The sequence below is a fragment of the Seriola lalandi genome, unplaced genomic scaffold (assembly GCF_002814215.2).
Source record: "Seriola lalandi dorsalis isolate HSWRI2012SDOR001 ecotype SW California unplaced genomic scaffold, Sedor1 jcf7180002054889, whole genome shotgun sequence".
NCBI lineage: Eukaryota > Metazoa > Chordata > Actinopteri > Carangiformes > Carangidae > Seriola > Seriola lalandi.
In genome coordinates, this window is record NW_019525441.1 from 1,360,294 (window position 1) to 1,382,784 (window position 22,491).

At 41.7% G+C, this 22,491-nt stretch overlaps 1 protein-coding gene across 1 annotated transcript in view; it reads left to right on the top strand.

Annotated features, from left to right (window-relative positions):
- Positions 1 to 22,491, top strand: part of LOC111671920 (voltage-dependent calcium channel subunit alpha-2/delta-1-like) — an 87,706-nt gene that overhangs the window by 23,239 nt on the left and 41,976 nt on the right. Inside the window, exons 4-6 of the mRNA XM_023429167.2 lie at positions 11,658 to 11,717; positions 15,596 to 15,631; positions 16,302 to 16,425. Coding sequence (XP_023284935.1) covers positions 11,658 to 11,717; positions 15,596 to 15,631; positions 16,302 to 16,425 — 220 coding nt within the window. The remainder of the gene's footprint in view (positions 1 to 11,657; positions 11,718 to 15,595; positions 15,632 to 16,301; positions 16,426 to 22,491) is intronic.

Consider the following 22,491-nt stretch of genomic DNA (forward strand, 5'->3'; position numbering starts at 1 on the left):
GTGGTCTTTTTGATCTTTGACTTTTCTGCTCCCTAACATTCACTCACAAACTGTTTAAACTGAGTCAGTGGGAAACGGAGGCATGTCCTTGCGCAGCCAGCTAGCTAAATGGTTATTATGACTATATAAATACTAAAGATCAGCATCACACCAGTCTGCAATCAGTTTGTAATCATATGAGTTTGTTCATTTTCATCCAACACAAATTTGCATAACTGTGTGTTTATGCTAGTTATGCTAATGCGTGCCGTCATTTGTGTTGTTGTTGCTCCTGTCCGTGTGCATTCAGTATAGCTGGAGATATTAGCACTTGTCTTCCACCATTCAGAAAATTCACAGTGACTTGCATCAGCCCATCATAGTTAAGAAAGAGTGTTGCTGAGTTTGTGTCTGGGCCAGTAGCCAGTATCTAAAGTGATTTTTTATTATTTTTTTGGTTGTTCTCATGTTCTACAGGTTTGTCTCTGCTCCACATTGCTTACCTTCTGTTACCTTCTGTCACACTGCATTGTTTTTTTTTATTTTTATTCATCTTGTTTGCAGTATCACACACACACGCACACCCACCTACTGTCCATTCTGAATAGACTTGACTATGATCTGATGGTGCCAGGTGTCAGTGTGACAGCATTAAAGACTGCATCTCTCTCTCTCTCTCTCTCTCTCTCTCTTTTTTTTTTTTTTCTTTCTTCTTCTGCTGTCTGGATCATCACTCCTTACTCGTCTGTTTCAACCTTTTCAAGTTAATGTTCCCAAAGCGTTGGTGATCTGAAGGGGGAAATCATTTTATTTCCAAACCACTCAAGGGTGATCAAAGAATTTGCCTCTTTCATGTTGCACCACAGTATTCTGCATTCAGTATGCTGTGGCTGATTATTTGAGGGTTTTTTTTCTCTTTTTTTTTGAGGGAGATATTGATGTGTGTAGATGTGTGCGTGCTAGACTGAAAGTTATCTCCCACATCTCTTTGATACTTCAGAAGATGAGTTTCTTCAGGCGGATGCTGTCGCGGCTTAGTTTCTCTGCTGATACAACTCTGGAGATTACACTCGCTGGGTCTTTACAGACACACAGGCTACACTCCACTTGTGGCTCCGCATGCACACACACACACACACACACAAGTGCAATTACCTTTCCTACCTTAAAAATTCTCCTCTGGTTCTCTGTTCTCTGTTCTTGATATATATATATATATATATATTATATATATAGTATTTCATTTCTACTGTTCTGTGTCTTTTTCTTTTCACCCACTCCTCCAACCCTGTCCTTCTATTCGTATTGCTTGTAACTCCCTCTTTACTTCCTTTGCCATAACTTCACCCTGATTCTGTGTCACTCTTCATTCCCATTTTCCCATTTTCGCCCTGCCCTGTGTTCCTCTTTTCTCCCTTTCTGTCCTTTCCTATTTCTTCTCTTCTGGATGTGTGTGTCTATGACTGTGTGTGTGTGTGTGTGTGTGTGTGTGTGTGTGTATGTGTGTGTGTGTGTGTGTGTGTGTGTGTGGCACAGTTTGAATATGGATGATAAATGCTTCTGAAAGTAAGGAAATGTTTCACTTTAAAATTTGATCTCCCCTCTCTCCTCCCTTCCTGTCTTCTGCATCTCTAAGTCAGTTTCCCTCCTCAGGCAATTCTGTCTATTAAAGCTGCAAAGCTTCACAGTGTGTTAAAAACAAACCAGCAGAGAATGTTTCATCTTCCCATTTAACATAGATATCAGCAGCCACACTGTTGCATCTCTTATTTGCAGTAGAGGTGTCATTGTGTACGCGTTAGCATACCTAGCACCTACCGAAAGATAAGTGTGGACAGTGATAATGGAAATACATTTTATTGCATTTCAACTTGCTAATCATTATCTTCACAAATCTTTATGCACACACAGGAAACTCGGTGCCTGCTGAAGCATAAATTCAGATCAAAGATACCGTTTGCCCTTGAAATGATATTTCCACCTCTCTAAGAAGAGAGCTGCATCGCAGTGTAAAAGTAACGGGAAGTTACTGAGCCCCTGATCTGGCATGTATCGAAAATGCCTCTCCTTGTAGGAGATGTAACTAAGTCAAGTATGAGCATACCGACATGTTAGGTACATTTTTTGATTCAAAATGGCTTACACTTACTGAGACTGTCATTATCTGTGATGTCTGTCGTGAATAATCTGCTTAGAAATCATCTGAAAAGCTCCTAATTACTCCAGAAACATTTCAGTGATAGTTGTCTATTCATCCATGTGTAAATTGCAAACAGCAACTGGTAATAGTTAATTTGGCATGGTTTTAATGGTGCCAATTATGCCAAAAATGATCTACATAATGTATCCAGATATAGACTGCAGGGTTCTGCATCTTGATTCAAGAGTGTTTTCCTGTAGTTTTTAGTCCTTGTTAAAATGGTGGATACATACATGCTATTGAATTCCTAAAAGTATTTCTGCTGTTTTGTTCCATTTTAGCTGAGCTGCCAGTACGTCAACATGTCAGGTTGTCTACGTTAAATCTCAAAGATTATTGAATCATTGTAAATAGTAAATCACTGCGCAACAGCTGACTCAGAGCTGCAAGGTGCATTGCCTATAGTTTTTTTTACAGAGATTTTTCTGTGTGATTTAGTTGTCTCACTTTGTCACAGATGGATGAAGGATGAAAAGTCTCGCCTCACTGCTACCCTGCATCGCTTCCCTCCTCAGTTTCTGTCTCTGTGTGTGTCTATGACTCAGAGCCTCCTCCACTGTACTATGCTCCAGTTGCCTCCATCATTACATCCATCCTGTATTTGACTGTGTAACTGTGAGCCACAGTATAGGTGTGACATGTTGTAAATTGTGAATGAACTCAGAGCAGATTACACACACACACACACACACACACACACAGACACCTTTTGTCCATTTGTTCTTTACATTGACCGCAGCTTCTTTTTTTAACCTGTCTTGACAGTTACAGTAGATCGCCCCTCTCTGATATCCAGGCCACCTTTGACTCTGTTTTCATCAATTATTGACTCGTTCCTCTTAGCCAATACTCTTTGATGGGCTCTGTGGTCAACTTCCCCCAGTGGAATAGGTCATTTCTCTTCCTACAGTGACACTGACACAGATCTCCAAATCTGTCCATTTATCATAGATGTGAGGAGAATTTGGTGGTTACGAAGCAGAATTTCACAGCCACAGAAAACTGCAAACATTTCACCTAACCCAGGCACCAAGTCATTCTGAAGTCAAATTAAAGTTTAAAAAGTTAGATGGAAGAAAGTGCAGCCATTAGGTTGAGGTAATTCCACAAAGAACTGAACTGTTAAACAGAAGCAAGATTCAGGCTAATCACTAACTTTGAAAATGAACCCTTCATAGACTTTTTAAAAACTTAAAAAAAAACATGGATTTGCATTGGGATCGAAACACTTCAGTTCTGGTACAATCTTTCGTTTTTGTTAAGTTTTGTTGCGTTCATCACTAATAAACCTGTAGGTAATTCACTGAAAGTAACTACTGACAAATGCTTCATTCACTTTACATCATGTACGAAATGCTAACGCAGTGGAGACAACATAAAATGACTGCAAAAGTAGTGACACATCCTTTATATATCCTCTGAAATATAAAATCCTTTCAGTCTTCACATTAAAAAGCCAAGAGGAACTCCTCTGGCTGCCAACATCAGTTTTAGCTGATGACGGGTCACAAGATGGCCCAAAAGTGAAGGGAGAGGACTGACTTGTTGGGACAAGAGGGAGGTTATTCTGTGTGAGTGCCTTCAAGGAACACCTTCTGATTCTGATGCTTTGTACCAGCCTGAAGGGATGCTTGTTGATATAAGCACCTGCTTAGGGGGACATAGTGTCCTGCCAAGACCTCCCCCAGAAGACAGCGGACTAACCACCATTAAAATCAAAAAAGAGAGACAGAGAATAAAAGGAAGAATAGGGAAATAAGAGAGAGCAAGGTTCTTTGTTTCTAGAGAAATACAAAGTGATCGCCCAAGAGAGAGGAAGAGCATAAAGTTAGGGAGGGGAGTTGATAAGATTTTACTGATACCAATGGCATTATGCACTCTGCTTGTCGGTCGGATTCTTTATTGATTCCCTTAATGATTTCTGATCAATTTTCTTTCTGTGTGGAAAAAAAGTAGATTTACACAGGTCTCTATTATTTCTGTAATCAGTATCACTTACAACTCACCGATTTTCCCTAAACGCCTCACATGCAAGCGATCATCTTTCTTTGTGAAATGATAGGCAAGCTTTGGACTGTTTCTTCTTCACAGCCATGACTCCTTCTTGTTGTAAGTTTCCACCGCCGTAGACACATGACTTTGACGTCATTGTTTTGCAATGTGCAACTGTCAGAAAAAACATGCCGGCATCGATCAAAAGAATTGATAAGCTCGGAGGCATACAATTCCGATGGTTCGGACTATTTGGGAGCAGTTCTCAACTGGAACCAGGTTCTCGATTCCCATCCCTAGCATAAAGGGAAGAGATGATACAGGTCTACGGGGCACACAGCTGAGGGCTGTGCTATTTGAATATTGATTGGTGAGGTTATTTCAGGCCTTGGATTGCATTAGCACTTTGGCAGCTGATCCAAAAGGCATTGGCTGTCCACCAGAGTCTGAGCCACAATTGGTCGCCATTTTTTAAACAAAAACAACAGTTGCTTTCCAACCTTGGCCTCTTGTGTCGGTTTACATCAGTCTCAGTGTGGGTCTCCATCAATAGGAAACAAATTTTCTTAATTATGAGTGGGCTGTTGGCATCAGCATAGAGCGGCAGGTTTGAGTTGAGTCTTAATTGCCAAGGAGAAGGATGGCCTGCGCTACAATGGGAAGATAATGAAGAAAGTGTTTCCGGTCTCTTGTGTTGCCATCGCACGGGAGTTTTCACTCTCCACAATACACGGACCACGGGTGCGGAGTGTTATCATGACACCCTGGTCGCTAGGCAACATGGGCATCATAAACAGATTCCTCACTCCCAAAATGAATCACTTGTCATTCTCTTTCTCTCACTGTCTCCCTCTCGCACATTCAACATGGAGCCAAACTGAGAAAACGTTCATTCAAGTACTCTCATCCTCCATAATCTACCATATGCTTACATTTTGCACAAAATTGCCTCCATAGTAGCATTCATGTTCATTAAATTGTCTAAGAAGGATGAGAGCAAGAGCGTGAGCACCTGAATAGATCTCTTAAGCGTTGTGTTATATTGTTGTGCGTAATTACAGAGGAGTCACTGATCTCCAGTGTCTGGAAGTGCGTTATTAAACCGACACTGGATGACATGCTGTGAGTCATTAGACACTGCTGTTAAAGCCCTAATCACAGAGTAGGCACACACACACACACACACACACACGTACACACGGATGCTCATTAGCCTCCTCACTCACACGTTATTTTATTAAGTGAAAACCGTTTCCCCTGTGCAATTTCCCATGAGTGTGTATCCACTTATGCTCAAAGATCATATGAAATAATGAAATAAGGACTTATGTACTATTTTGATGGCATTGTAAAGAAAGCCCAGTCTATAGTCACTTTACACAATGATGCCCTATCCAGGAAAGTCTCTCATTGAAGTGAGGGCAGTGAAATTTATTTTTATCTCAAAATTGCTGAATAAACAACATATATTTTGTGCTCATGTCACATGCCACAGAGGTATTATTGGCAGGTAATTTATTCTGATGGCATCCCAGGCTGCAGACGGGCTCTCAGAGTATCTGGCCTGTTCCAGAGTGATCTTAGTGGGTATGATTAATGTTGTGAGTGGTCTCGAGACATTAAAATATTACCCCCTTTGGTCACAGTCAAATTGCATAGCGAAGGGGGGAAATTTAAAGGTGCGGTTGCTATGGAAGCGCATAATAAATCATAGGATTGGGAACACTTCAAGGAACACACGCACAATGGAAAATATACAAATTGTTAAATTTGTCAGTGTGTCAATTGTCAATTTGTTTTTTAATCTGTGTTCAGGGGCCTGGGGACTGGGTGTCATCAGAAACCCAAGAAACAATCATGCAAACACACACACACACACACACACACACACACACACACACACACACACACACACACACACTGCAACTACAGTAATGTAGTATTATACTGTACGTGTGTGTGTGTGTGAGAGAGAATTATTCCTTCAGGTGAAAGTAACTTATATTATTATATATATATATAAGTACTGCAGTAAATCTTTCATTATTGATTCATTTTCAGTTGATCATCAGTTGATTAATTGTTTGGCCTGAAAAAGATCAGAAACAACTAATTCTCACATTTCAGAGGCTGGGATCAAATGTTTGTTATTTTTGCTTGAGAAATCACTTGAGTTGGATGATTAAACAAACTCTAGAAATAGACTCATTTGCTGTAAACATTTCAGCTTTACTGAGTGCTAAAATCACTTACACAGTGGCCTCATGCTGGGACAGGCTGCCACCACATTCACTGTCGGTTGCTCTGCTGCTATAGGATATATATGATGTGGCCAGAACCAAACTCTCCCCTGAATAAATGAAAGATCCAGGATCATTCTTCCCATGCCTTGAGCCAAAGTGGCTGCCTTCCTGCTCTGCATTTCCATGCCAGAGGAGTATGAAGCATATTTAAAAATGGCAACCTTAGCCAAAGATGTATACACAGTTAGCAGTGAGGAGGCGGCACGCAGAAGACAAAAACAGATGGTTTGGCAAATCCACAAAACTATTGCAAAGCATATTGCAAATTTTACTACCTCACAAAAAACTTCTTTTTAACAAACAAAATGGAGAGGAATTATTGTACCTTGCTGTGACATTGCTTTTTAAAGATACTCAGCCAACTATGAGTTTCATAGTCACCTATGAGAGTGCAGGCATTGAAAGGTAGGAAACATTTTAGGGGCCTTTTTGTTGAGTGTGATGCAACATTGTGCAAACACATTTCTGTTCCCCACACCAAAAACCATTAATATTTGATATCTATAATGTTGCAGAAAATGTTGAATCAGTGAGATATTGTGTGTGTGTGTGTGTGTGTGTGTGTGTGTAATTTTGGCCACCAGTGACTCATTATTCTCTACTTCCTGGAGTGTGCGTGCGTGTGTGTGTGTGTTTGTGTGAGTGTGTCTGGCTGCTATTGTCAGCCCAGCTGTCACACTCTCTGTGCCTCTGCTGCTCCTGCTTTGTGTTTGTCATCTCTGTTTTTCTACACGAAACTTAGCAGATGTACAGTATAGGCACACAGAGGGGGAGTGTACATTTGTTGTTGTACGTTTCATTCAGGCATAGATGGCAGCAGAACAAATGTGTCTGCGTGCAATGTGCAAAAGTATAGTCAACATTTATTTTTTGTATCTGCAGAATCTGGATTTTTTTTTTTTCTCCAGGGCTTGACACATACACACACGAGGGCTAGATGTGATGAGCACTGAAGCTGAAACAAATTGGAGTGTGAAATGATTGCTGACAATAAATCCACTATTTACATTATTGTTGCCAAAACACTGTCTCAGCTTCATCACGCTTAAAGGAGGCCCCACCCTGCTAATCATTTTTCTGATCATTTCAAAAGTGACATAAAAAGCCAGCTCACTAGGTGAAAGAAATAGTGACATTACTTCAAGACATGGTGACATACAGTAAATCTGGTACAGGTGTGTGAGAACCGCCATGTCAACATAGCGGCCGGGTACAGCTGTAATTGGGAGTTGTTTGCAGCCAGCTGGCACACAGATAAGCATGCTCGGCTGGAAGAGTTTGCTGCAGGAGAGATGAGCTGTCAAACCAGTCCGCAGCAGTGGATAGCAAGACTAGCGTCAGTCACTAACAAGTTGGTGAGGGCTATTTCCTGTCTAAAAGACCGGGTTTGTAGCAAACTCGGTTACCTTGTCAACTTGCATTCGCTTACTACTGTCCACTTTCCCGTGCCAGTCTGAGCCTGTATGATTGTAGAGTGTGTGAGTGCAAAAGTATCTCTCTCTCTCTTTCTCCCAATCTCTCCCTTTTTTCTCTCACCACTCTCCTCCTGGCTCCCTGCAGACTGAGCAGGATAGATCTGACTAAAGTGCTGCCAGTCACAACAGCAGATGCTCATGTTTCCTCTGCTCTCCCATGCCTCCCTACACATCAGCAAGATGGCAGGTGTGTGTGTGTCTGTGTGTGTGTGTGTGTCTGTGTGTGTGTGTGTCTGTGTGTGTTTTCTTGTCCTGGCAGGACTAGATGCTCTAATCAGACTGCCAGAAAACGTGTCAGAGAAGGAAGTGTGCCTGTTTAAACAGTACATGTGTGTTGCTTACAAAAAGCAAAATCAGAGTTGCAGGGCACAACGTTTTAAATCGGTAATCCGGTGTTTTTGGATCGCAGACATAAAGGATGCCGAGGGAGACTTCTGTACTCTGCATGTGTGTGAAAAAAATGTTAACCTCCGTTAATCAATGTTCTCATCTGCCTACGCTCCCACTCTCCAACATCATCCCCTAGCAAGACACCAAAGGTAGAGAGAATAAAACCAGACAGAAGGTTTATACTGTAAATCCACAAAGCTGTGTTCAAGAGCAGCTGCTTACGCTGAGAACAGAGAGTGCCGTATTATAGACATATACACACAGAGGTCATACATTATTTGTCAATTTCTTTCTTTTTAATATTCTCATGATAAAACTCTTTTTCTCAGTCACTTAATTTTAAGTTCTTTATTGATAAAAACTACTTATGTGCATTTATTAATATTTTTGGCTCATCTATGCACATACAATAATAAAAACACTTGCTTTCACTTTATTTACACATATGATGTGAGAAGCTCCTCAGGGATCCAGATTTTTGTAGCATAAATCCCTCCATTTGGATCTTTGTGTATTGACGTCAGTTGGAGATTTACTGCATTACAGTGGACATGATTCATTTTCTCCAAACACGCACAGACAAACACACACACACACAGTCTGTGTGGCATGTAGTGGATTTGTGGAGGAGCTGCTGTAAAGTGGTCACTTCCAGCTTATTTAACATTTTTACTCACTCGCTCATTGTCAGTTTTCTCTGTAGCTTCTTCATACTTCATATTTGTAGTATAGTATATTAAGTTAGGTCTCTTCTGCTTCTACCCCTGTGACTGCCCGTGTTAACGGCATTTAAAATAATGGACAAAAGGTTTTGCTCCCACCAGCAGCGGGAACTGGAACCACCGACTGATTCCTCACTTTGAGGCAAGCTGAAGCTTCACAGCACGAACCAGCCACAGTTCTTCATTATCTGCACCTCAGCAATATGCTCTCATTACTCATTCTATAGCAGCTTGCTGACATCATAAAATTTTATGCCAGCTCATTAGCCAGTCCATATTTTTGCCATGCTTATTTATTCTCATTACTGACGTGTTCACATGGCACCTGTGAAAGCCTGTAGCCTTGGCACCACTCAAAGGTGTGGCGTGACCATGCTGTGGATTCAACATGAAAGAGCAGATACAAAGTGGAGGGAACTGCAACAGCTGCTGACCTTTGACTCTGTGACCTCTTGGTTTGCCCTAAAGATCTTCATTAATGAACCTGTTCCTCTCTGTGTGTGTTTTGTGCAGCTGGGAATTCATCACAGCTGTAACTATTGGCCCACAGGAGTCAACGATGGGGTCAGCAGGTCTCTTGTAATGATCCATTTGCAGTGAAATTAATTAAATAAACAAAGTGAACCAGATAAAACAGTAAATGAGGTGTAGGTGAGTGAATGTGCTGCTGTATAATCATTACTTTCTTCTTGGTATAAATCTGTAGCAGCAGATTATATTGGAATAATTACTGTGCATATTCCGAAATGACATGATTATGTGTATTTAAATGTAAAACTCTTAATGATTGCAGCAGCTTTTCGCTGCTTCGATTTCCCAGTGTAGTAAACGTAGCACGTCAGCAGCAGTAGCAGCTTTAGCCTCAGTCCTCAAGTCTTATCATGTTTCATTCTTTTGATGATGCTTTGAGCTTGAATAGGCTTCCAGAGTATATCAACATTGATGGGTTTGTAACCACGGGGTCAGATAAGTAGTTTAGTAGATTGATTGAAACACACACCACAATGTTTCTTTGCACCGATGATGACCTGACTGGAAACCAACAGTATCTGCCCATTAAGTCGATGCTGTTTGGTGGCTACTGGCAACTGGAAATCAAATCTTCAATGGCATTCTCTGTGTCCTAAAATGACCACCACGACCCAGCCGTCGAGACCCATTTTACTCAAAAACACTAGAAATGCTTTTGTGTGGATGCATGGAGAGTCACAAACATAAAGGTCTAACGTGGCGACGTGAGGGCAACTGGCCAACTGAGAGGATGTATACCAAAAATGTCTTTTGCTTCAAGTGACATATGTATTCTTACTGACACACACTCACACGCAGAGAGAGGTGCAGTAAAGCTTTCCTCCCCTGCCATAACCATGCAGACACATACACAGCTCAGTTTCACCTTTGCTCCTTTGCCAGCCACGAGGTCCCGCTGTCTGTGACAGCCGCTGTGAAATTTCCACCCTAATGAGACACAGCGCAAAGGCTGCCGAGGTAACCGTGTTTCAGACCGCTAGAGTGTCAGCCCACCCGGCAGGCATTAAGGGACGGCACGGTATACAGGCGTAACGAGTGATGTGAAGCCAGATCTGCAGGAGGGGAGGTTTCATTATCAAGATGTTGCCTCAGTGCCAATTGATTATGCAGTGAGGGAGGGGAGGTTTCCTTTTAAAAGAAGGAAAGAGAAGTGTAGGAACAGAAACATTATAACCATTAGCTTCAGTGCTGTGGAAATGTCTGTTGGTTGTTATTTTGAATTTACAACAATGGGAGTGATTTTAGATGAGCGATTCCAAAACTGCAAAGTGAGGGAAATGTGTAGTCGGTGTCATTTAAGATCTGATTTTGCGCCCAAACGCTGCGAGTGATATCCCAGCATGTGATTCACAATCAGACTTTGTTCTGCGCCTCTGATTCTTGTCACTGTCTTGTTAATTTCATAGCAGACTTAATTCAATAATTCATTATTTCACCTCCTTCCTCCCCTCGTTTCATAAATTAATTTACTCCTGAGCCTCTGTAGGATCTTCTGCTTCTGTGTGTCTTGAAACCCTTTTGTGCCTGTACACATAAGCAGCAAAAGAGCTGAATTGGATATTTCCCAAGGGAAATTAATAGTACAGTGCATTTCTGGACCAGGTACAGATTAAAAGCTGGGGCCATTATAAACCCATTAACCTAGTCATTAGGACCAGATCTGGGAAAAGATGGAATAGCTGTGGGTCTAATTTTAGCGCAACACTGTGTCACAGTATAGGCCTAATTCATACCAGTGGGTGAAAATGAGGTATTTTCCCTTGAATGCACTGTCTTTGCATCAGCAGCATCTTCTTAAAGCTGCCATAGGGTTAAATGTCATGACTTCACATGTAACCCTGATCTTTTCCCTGGTCTTTTCCCTGGCTTTTCAATTTTTTGAATCAGCTAATGCGAATGTCTTCCTTGGACAAAGTGAACATTGGTGCCAATTCTACTATCACGATGCCGACAGTAACATCACGGCCTCAGAGCCAGAGAAATCAAAGTTTTTTTTATGGGGATATTAAACATGGGCTAACATACGTTGTCTCTCTCTTCTTCTCCTCCCTCTCTCTTCTCTCAGAGACTGGCAACAGAGGCAGAGCGGTTTCAGATGGAGCACTCGTGGAGGGACGACAGTGAGGTGAGAGAGCGGCCGCAGCCCGATCTGATATGTTCATTAACACCGGCTGCATTACATACAGATCAAGTGGTGCCGTGAACTCCACAAGAGGAGCTGGAGTGGGGGAGGGACATGTTATTCATGATCCAATATGATTGTAATAATTGGATGGCAAATCTCATTACAATGACAATCATGCTGTAATGACTTTATACAAGATTGAATTTCATTATTTTACATAATAGGCAGAAACAACCAGGCGTGCTTATGATGAACATACACACACGCACTGCTCACTCTCTGATATCGTCCATTAACCGTAGTATTAAGAATACATTAGAAGGGAATGTACAGCAAATAATATGAGCACACTATTATTTTACTCATTCAATTATACTTTGCCTGAGTGCTGGCCCAATGAAAGCTTTGCCCCGTTCCACAATGGTAGTCTCTCATGGGAATACAATGCAGCTCTCTCAGCTCTTCGCTGCCTGTGACGCTGTGTTTTACCCCCGGTCTTTTCATAATGAATGCAAATTGCGTATTTCCTTCCTCTGATTTGCAATGAGAAAAGCCTCATGCTCTTTGACGGCTTTCAACAAATGACAAATGATATTGTGTTTACATTCCCTGGTGGAAGAACTTTGGAGAAATTCAAACTTCGCCATTTAGCCTATTAGCTTAAGAAAACTCTTCAGTGTTATTTGCCAAACCTTTTATGGTTCTTTTCCATTAAAAGTTTCTCATTATTCAACGTTTTGCTTGCTGCCTCGCGCTTAGACAACATAGGAAATATCCTCTGCGGGAACAGATTCATTTATCCGCTGTATTAGTCACCGAGTGTGATATTCCTTAAGCCTGGGACGCTTGGCTAGTGAATGGAATTAATTTTTTGGTTAATGTTATGGGGATTCCTGCGTACCTGAACCAATTAAATATCACTCTTGCATTGTAAATAGGTAAAGGTGTGTGACGTGTGTGAGGAGTTAATTTACACTACTGTTATCGCCGCTCCAAAAGATGACAGAATTTGTCACGGTATATTTGTAGCCTTCAGACACTTTATCAACTTGTAACGGAAGCACTAGGTGACTTTCCAAGCAATATTATTGTCAATTAGAGAATTAGTTGTTTTTTTTTAACCTCAGAATATAGTGGATAGGCTTCCATCTAAACTAGAAATGTGTGCTTTAGTATTTGATTTTAAAGAGCCATGAAGATCGAGGATATGAGACTTTATCAGGGCTTGTGGCCTCCTCACTATAAACAGATCTAGCGTTGTTGCTGTCATGTCGGAGAGAGGAATATGATGGCCTTGGATGTGGAGCCACAGATACTCTAATTCAGACAGTGTTATATCTGCCGAAGGCTACATTACCCGCACATAAACCTCTGGGTGCCTTTATTGTACATATATCATGTGTGTCCTTTTGTGTATATCAGAGGCTGGTAAACACTGTGCACATGTATATGTGTATGTGGTCTTTGCTTGTTTTTACAAATTAAATAAGCTGGCTAAATTGGTGCCGTCAGTATATTCCAGTAAAATCTTGTAGCATGGGGCATGTTCATCCTGTGTGAAACTACATATTCAGTATGCAGTGCTGTCTCTATGATGACACCTGATGACATGTTAAATGACTAAGGATGAATATACATTTGTTTAATATATATTAATCCCAATATAAGAAATGCTCAAAAATGTAAACATGCTGTTTGGATATGTATCACAGTAAGCATTTGAAATACCAGAGAGTGCTGTGTGTTTGGTGTGTGTATGTTTATGCGCATGCGCCTGTTCTCTGTCACCTTTGATAACTGGGCCAGTTCTACTGGGCACCTCTCCCCGCTGACTTTAAACACTTAAGAGATGTGACTACTGCAGTAGAACAACACACTTGCATGTGTCTGTTCAGTGTATCACAATGATTTTAAAACCTATTTATAAAAGCTGCTGTACAGAGATAAAACTGATTACGTTTGTCAAGTTTACTCTTGCTTTTTATATATTGACAGTTCTTCTTGTGTGCTTTCTGATTTGATCTCATTTTTATGCATGAGTGGGTTTAGAGGTGGCGCAGTCAAAAATAAACACTGCAGATCATAAAATGTGATAATTTACCACCCGTATAAATTTTCATTTGTGGAAAAAAGGTCATATTTTACAACTCTGTTGACAGACAAGTGTTTGCAGCTGCTGTTAAGGAAAAGCGCTATAACTGGCAGAAGCAGATGATGATGATGATGATGATGATGATGGAGTAATAACTGATTGGATGGCATATTTAATGAGTCATTAGCTTTTCACAAATGTGGACATGGACTGCAGTCACACCAGAGATCTGATTGTAATACATTAAAAAGCATCTTCTTATCTGGACAAGATATAGATTCAGATAGACACACGTTCATTTGGCAGTACATATCACACCCACTACAACATGCCACAGAAGTAATAGCCTAAATAATTTATTTATTTTGCAGCACTTCCTCTCCCTTCATCATCTGTCTCCTTCTCTCACACATTAAGTGTTCTTGCACACAGTAGCCTCCCCTGAGGGGTGAAATGGCGTGACCTTAGTGTGATCATCACCTCTTAAGGTGCACATCGTCTGCAGTAACATGACCTGACAGAGAGCATCATGGGACAGTCTGCTGTTATCAGCTTTGTTGTGTATATTTTTGCTTGCATGTGCATATCAGTGTACAGTATGTGCCCCACACCTGCTCTTTGTGCATATAGTTGAACTTGGACATTGACTGGTCATAAGTCATTAACAGTCACAACAGCAAAACAGAGAACAGATGCTAGTGTCTGGCACTGTTTACTCAGCTAAATCACTTATTGTGAGGTAATTGCAAACTGTTTAAGCTAAACTAACAGTAGCAGTGATAGGAGGAGTCGCTGTCCTGTTGGCTTGCAGCTCCAGAGGTGGTAGGCAGGTGGTGGGAGTCAGTGAGCCAGCTCTGTGGCTGCAGGGCATCTTTATGTCAGCAGCTAGGCTAGCTCGTTAGCGCCCTGCTAGCCTGTGTACTGACAGGAAGCCCAGCAGTGTGAGAGCAAAACAACACCACTTATTTCACTGATCCTCAGCGTCAAACACAGGCCACTGCTCTGTAAGGGAACAGAGCAAGATTCGAATCATTTGCACAGTTGCAGAAGTAACTTTAAAAACTTCCCAGTGTGGCAGTATTACTTTGTGTTATTTTATTTTTTAGGTCATATTAAAGCTGTTTTCATGGCAGAATCTTTTAGCCTCTGTAATATTCGGTTAGCCTGTCTGTCAGTTTAGTTCCCTTTGATCTTTTTTCATCCAGAAAAACTGCTGTATTTTGAAAACTAATGCATAAATTTCAATGAAATTAGTTGTGAATGGAGTGTTTTCCTCTAGTCTAGTGCCACAATCAGTCAAAGTGGGGATAATGAAATTTCCTGAGTACTGTCACCCTTACCTGAGGATTACTCTTTAACACTTTAGGCACTCTATAACAGTTTCTGCCAGCTACCAGCTACACCACCAAAATGACTACTTATAACACATGCAAGATTGCTATTAAATTAACTTATATGTTTCCTCCCAACCCACTTGATTTCCATGGTGCCATGGCCTTTCCTCTAATGCTATCTTTAGAGCAACTTCACATTTTTAGCCTCATTACTGCTAAAGCTCCATGAAGAGTTGTTTGTTCTGTCCACTTTAGATCTATTGAACAATGTTGGGCTTGTCACATGTGGTTACAGGTGCGACAAAGCACATTTGATGCTAGTTGTCAACCAGAGCGGATCTGAAAACACAGTTCTTTACTCTGGTATTAATTTACTCTTCATAGATGTGTATTTCTTTCATTTTATCACTCACTGTTCATCTTTTCCTGTTTTTCTTCCAATCTCTTTGCAGGCCGACAAAATAGTTTACTACAATGCCAAAGATGATGTAAGTACATTTTGATTTCACTGATATTCTGTGGATGATGCAGATTCTCAAATAAAACCCCACAAGCAAACCTTATCCAGCCCTCAAGAGATTATTACCATGGCAACAAACCTGATAGGATGTTTTATTGATAGCCTGTAAGTATCCTCTGTATATTATCCTTGTGCAAAAAAAGTAGCAGTCTTTTTTTTCCTGCATTAGGGCCAATGCATGTTTTAGCCCCCTCACTCAGAAACAAATGAGTATGTGTGAGACATTGAATGCCTCCCCTGGCCTCAGACGTCATCTGTCTGCTCTGATAAACAGGGATCAGCATCTAATTCCTCTCCACTGTCCCAGTGGGAAAGAGCCACACACCCACAGCACACTAATGTCACTCTGTATTTGAGTGACAGGCTTTCTCCCCCATTTCTCTTTCTCTGTGGATGCCTGGGTTTATGTTTCACTGCCCAAAATTTACATTCAGTTTCTCTACCTTTATCTGTCAGTAGTGACATTTTAGTGAATACTCAACACTGACACCATGTCATTCATAGTAACAAGGAACGGCATGTACAGTTTGTTTACAATCCAAGGGTGGACACACATGCACACCCCTCTTAAGCCAAAACATGATTTGCAGGACAGTTTTAAAAATCCAGGCTCTGTTTTTTTTTTTCTTTTTGTGCAGCTTAATCAGACGGAGAAGAAGAACCGATATGTTCCAGATGACTTCCACGTAGACCCCGACTTCAAACGACTTGTCTCGTACAACACCACCGCTGTCCACATCCCTACGGATATATATGAAGGATGTAAGTTAAAGACACACAGATTCATGGTAGTTAATGTATACCTCTCTCATATTGTCTATACATGCTTCTATTATAAATAGTGATACATAGCAACCACCTCCTCCCATCCCGCTCTCTGTGTCACAGTATCTCTGTCATCACTATGTGCGGTATCTACAGTACGTTCCCATGATGTGGAGGTCAGCCTCCCAGTGCTGTCGGCAGTGTAGACACTTCCACACTGAGGCCAGGCCATTCTAATCTATATATAGCTCAGCTACCAACAAGCCAATGGCCAACATACTAAAGCCCCCTCTTTAGCCTGGTCACCAGCTGCTCCTTTCCCTCCCACTCATTGCTGACCCATCTGACCTCTTGGGACAGTTGCACAGAATGTCAGGTCTTTTTGTGGGTGCTTCGTAATGGTGTGAAGTTGTTCTCAGTTATTTTGGTCTGTTAATCACAGCTTATGTTTTCTAGCCTTTTTTCAGTATCTTGACGTGGTTTTCGTCCTCATAGTTTCATTCTTTTCATCTCATAAACATGGTGCTGTGCAGAGTTTTGAGAGTGTCATTTTAGCCATGTGAGTGGTGTAACTCTATGGGTGGCAACTATAGATAATCACTTCGCTGAGGTGATGTATCCTAATAGCTTGGGTAATCCTTTGACTTTTCCTCTAGTGCCACTTTGAAATTGACATTTGTGATTTGGAGGGAAGTGTTGACAACTGCTGGATGAAATGTTCTTGTTCCACTCAGGATGATTTGTACCAACTTTGATGATCCCCTGACTTCATTGAGCGTCAGAATTTTGATTTATCTAATACTTTGTTGCGTGACCAAATAATCAAAGCTAATGACTTTCCCATCAACCTCAGCTGTGTTTTATTTTTGTGCTAATTAGCAAATGTTAATGTCTAAGACATCGTGCACTGGTGAAACAAGAGGGGTTCAAATGCTCTGGGGCACTTTTTCCATAGCTCCTTTTTCGATCTGTTGCCACTATGTGGTATAATTACACTTCTCGCACATCAAGCTGGTCTAAATTTGGAGCTATAACTTCACAGGGATAACTCTCCACCCCTCCCTCCTGGAGCCTCTCCCAGCATGTGTTGGACATAACACAGGAAAGCACACTGTACAGACCACCAGTCAAACTGGATTTGGTTTACACTAATTAAATCTGGAATGATAAAGAATGCTATTACCGAATGTGCCCAGCTTTAATCTCTTTTAGACAAATTTGAGTCATCAAGAGCCACATAATTAGATCTTCATCCTTTATGACCCAACAGTGCCAAATGCAAAACAGACATTACTGTAAAATTAATATTATCGGGCTAATGGCCTCTGCATGAGTATCATGTAGTCGTTTTTTTTATGACTCAGGACAACACTGATGCCAATCTACGACCTGTACAAGTTTACTTCTGCAGCAGGCTGTAACCTTTTCCCATTACGTGTGTGCTTGGAAACCCTGAAAGGAAAACAATATGATGGATGATACACGGTGTTGTATTTTAGTTGTGAGTGTTTTAGTAATGCATTCATATGTGGTCGAGTATACAATAGGCTGTTAAATTCTTTGAAATGTGTGTTGACTTGGTTTTTGTTTTCACATATTGATCTATCCTTTTACCAGTGGTTTGAAAGCAGTAATATGTTGAACAAGCACAGGCTTCCTCAGAAGAGACAAACAGACTAATGTATGGATGGCTGACTGTATACACACACAGGAGCAGAACATACATGCCCACACAAACGTACAAACACAGACACACATCCTCTGGGTTACTGGCCTCTTATTCAAGGACACCCATGAGTAAAGGATGCATACACACCTCGATACACACTTACACATTGAAATATGCGTTACAGGTCATGTCCTTCCTTGCAGACACACTCATACACACACATGTAGTACATGGCAGAACGGAGGGTTAGCAATAGACTGGCTTCAGAAAGTAAGAGTGAATATTAAATTAGAAATGACACAGGAAAGCTAGTATTGTAAAATGCACTACTGAAATGACACTTCATAACTAAAATGACAGAATTCCACATGTTACATATTCACTGCAGTTGACATAAATCTAGCAGGAATCAAAACAGTTAAATAATTGCCTTATACTTTATACATATGCAGTATGAGCTAATAGCCTCCTTGGCATTGATTGAGCATTCAATATCAATTTCACTAATGGTCGTCACAGTGGGCCTGCTAAATGCAGTGGACTCGGTCACATGACTTTAATGCCCTTATGCAGTGAGTCACTCCACATAAGTTGGACTATAAATGTGCAGTGTGATGGGCCTCTGAGGCCTCTGAGTGTGCAGGCATTTTTGTCATTGCCAAATGGCCAAATGCACTCAGTTATTTTTACAGGCAGCAGTTATAATGATGCAAGGGCGGAGGGGGGGGTTGGGGCGTCGGAAGAGGGGGTTGTTCCCAGTGTGATTCATGTCTGTCTTTTGCTCTCTTTCTCTTGCTATATATGGCTTCTTTCTTTCTTTCTTTCTTTTCTTTCTTCAAGATACAAATAAAGGTATATATTTTTTTTCTATCTGTGATGAAGAGACCATTTAATTATCCATATTTTGACTGTCCTCTACTGTGGCTGTATCTGTTTGATCTCTACCAGCTCTCAGGCAGGTGGTGGAGGGTGGGGTCTGGGTGGAGCTCCAGTAGTGAAGCTGTGATGGTGTTGGTCCTCTCTCTCTCTCTCTCTCTCTCTCTCTCCCTCTTCCTATCTCTCTCTTTCTCTCTCTCTCTCTCTCGCTCTCTCTCTGTCTCCAAGGACGGGCTGCCACATTGATGCCACTCCGGCTGGCCAGCACTGTCAGCGTTGCCATGGCAATGTGTATTCGAGTGTGTGTGAGTGTGTAGGAGGAGACACACATACTGGGACACGCCCTGGTGTTCTATCTTGTTGTGTGGAGGGAACACTGGTAACTTGATTAGGGGATTTTGTCTAGACGAGACTGGCGTCCTTGTGGCTTTTACTGATGCTGAAGGAGAGGTGTGTCATCCACCCCTTCTTCCTTAATTGTTGTAGACGTTCTCCACGACTTTGCTCCTTTTTCCTTCCTCTTCACTACCTTGTTCTCTTTTTCCCTTGCTTCCTTTCCTCCACAACTGTACCCTTTCACTTTAACCTGCATCACTCCATCCACCTCTCCCCTCATCCCTTGCTTCACTTTATTAAGCATATTAATAGTGGGGCGTGTGGAGACAAATGTGCTACTGTCGTTCTCCCCCGCATTAGTCCTGCTGATTGGAATCTATTCTCCCCACTGATGCAGTGTGGGTGGTCAGACTGGGATTCATTATCGTGTTCATGTGTGTGCGTGCACGCACAATGGAGATTAATCAGAGTCTGCGTGTGTGAACATGTTTCGGGAAGAAAGAGAGAGAGAGAGGAAGAAGAAACACGAGAGTCGGAATGTGTGTGTGTCACATCACATGCACCTACTGTACTGTATACGGATCTCATGGCTGCGTATGCGTGTCTTCTCGCTCATTAGGCAGATTGGCGTGGATGCGATAAGAGGAGATGAGAGGAGAGCATCGCGGCCTTGGCAGAAGATTCGAGGCTCGTCTGATGCCCGTTTGCATCAACGCTGTGTGGCACCTGTCAGGCCGAGACACGCACGCACTGTGACGTGCTGAGATACTGTGACACAGTGTGTGTGAGTGTGTTTGTGTTGAAGTCACGGTCCCTGTGGCAAAGCTCACAGTGTACAAATTGATTTTTTTTTTCTTTTTGCACTCTTGTGCCATTTGACACATGTCCTATTTCATTTCAATGCTGGCTGCCAAACTCTTAGGTATCTTCATTTCCCTCTTTCTCTCTCTCTCTCTCTCTCTCTCCCTCCCTCTCTCTCCCTCTCTCCACATCCTTCCTTCCCTCTTCTGCCCCCCTCTCACTGTCATTACATCTGCGACCCGTGTCCTTGCGACAAGTTGGATCCCTTCCCAGGATGCTCTACTCAGCTGATTGGGATTTGGATTCCCCTCCATGCCAGAAAGTTCCCAGACAAAGTTTCTTTCTTGTAATCCTATTTTTTCTCTCCATAAAACCTCTTAGAAAATAATGAAGGACTTCTTGGATGTCACACACTGTATTGTTGAATTCTTTCTCACTTATTGTAAAATGTCATCTAGTGGAAACTTTATGATCAATGTGAGGCCAGTGTCTTGTGTGAGTCATCTCAAAGGGCTTTTCTTCACCTTCATGAATGTCAACACCGTCCTCATGCTGCAGACATAAATACAGGAGTCAAGTGTATGTGATGGTCTCCATACCCTCATTATCCTGCTCCCCTGGCCATCCATAGTTGTTATGAGTGTGTGTTGTGTCTCTACATCTTCATGTCACCTCTCGTGGATTTCGAACATACAACTACACTCAGCTTTGACTTCACTGGAATTCAAATGTGATCCATTGCACCTCTTCATTGTGTACTTCCATGTTTCCAGCAAGAATCTGCTGGAGGTATGTGGGCCATACTTGGGCCAATGACCAAGGCATATGTTGGGCCAGAGGTTTCATTTTGCTATATGGGAAAAGAAGGGACCACATCATAATTGGACTGATTTATATTTTTATTTTTTAAGCATTATGGCCAAATAGATAAAGTTGTATTGAATCCATCCCAGGACTAAAATCCAGAATGGTAACATCACATAGGGGGAGCAATCCGAATTTTTTAAAAATGTCTGAAAAACGCAGACACAGTAAAATAGAGTGATAAACAGTGAATGAGAATTATTATATAATCCAATGTAGACACAGTTCAGTTTAAGTCACCCATGAAGTTCATTTTCCTCCAGCTCTCTCTCTCTCTGCGGAGTTCAGAGTTCTTGTTGTTCATGTCTGTCCATCCAACATTTCACCCAAATATATTTCCTTGTGTAAATTAGTAAAGAAAACATCTTTTGATGGAGTTTCCTTTCTTGTTTGGTGTAGCAAAACATGACAATTTGCGTTCTTGCAGCAATTCAGGGGGTTGCCTTGCAATGCTTGACGTACCATCATACCATTTGATGCTCATAGCACACACCAGAAATGCCATCCAGACAGATAAAGTTGTCAGGGCACAGGAATGGGGGATGTGATGATCTAAGGTACTGCTGTGTGTCTAGTGTGATAGAATAGAGGGGTGTGTCCTGTGGGCCTTCACGGTGAACAATAAGAACAAGTGTTTTGATGCGCATCACACGCTGTTGGTATGTGTTGCCCTAAATACTGGTTGCTAAGTCATCACTAGGTCGTTAAGTATGCGTTCCTCTTTGACTGTCAAGACAAATAAAAACTGTGTGTGTTAATTGAAGGATACATTATATGTGGGTGTCTAGTCTCTGTTGAACTGATGATTCTTAGGTGTGTGGATGTCAGTGCTGTGTATGAAAGCATGTGTTCACGCTCACGTCACAATGAGTAGTGAGTGGCGGAGTATCATCGACTAGAGGGCCCCCTCTGATACGATGATTGCAGGTTCTCACCACTTCAGCCCCCACCATGTAATTACGCACAGGCAGTTTCAGCCACCAGCTAGCTGATGACAGGGAACACCACAGGGCATCGCTCGGCATGGCACCATGCAGCTTTCACTCCTCTCCCTCTCTCTCACCTCCGCCCACCGCCACCCTCATCAGTCACTGCCAGAATCCTGTTTGATTTGTTTTTGAAAGCATCTACATGCCTCGCAGGGAATATTTAGTATTTTCTCTTCCATATTCAGTTCCCACGTCTTCTCTTCCCATGAATCATGCGTTTTTTTATCTCCCACTTGTTAACCATATGATATTTGAATTCTTCAGTTTATTAGGCCGCCATTGCTGTTGTTAGGGCATCTTTTCTTAATTCATTATTATCTGAAACAATGATATTTCAGTCCTCATTCTGAGTTTTGTGCTACACTGTCACTAAGTGTAGCACTAGTTACAATAACTTAAATGGTGACATACAAATACAGAGTCAAACCTCAAATGGGTAAGTTCAATCAGAGTCTACGATCGGTAAAGGTGTGCAAGACCAGACCCGTAAAGCTTGGTACTTGAAACAACCTTTGACCCACGATTATA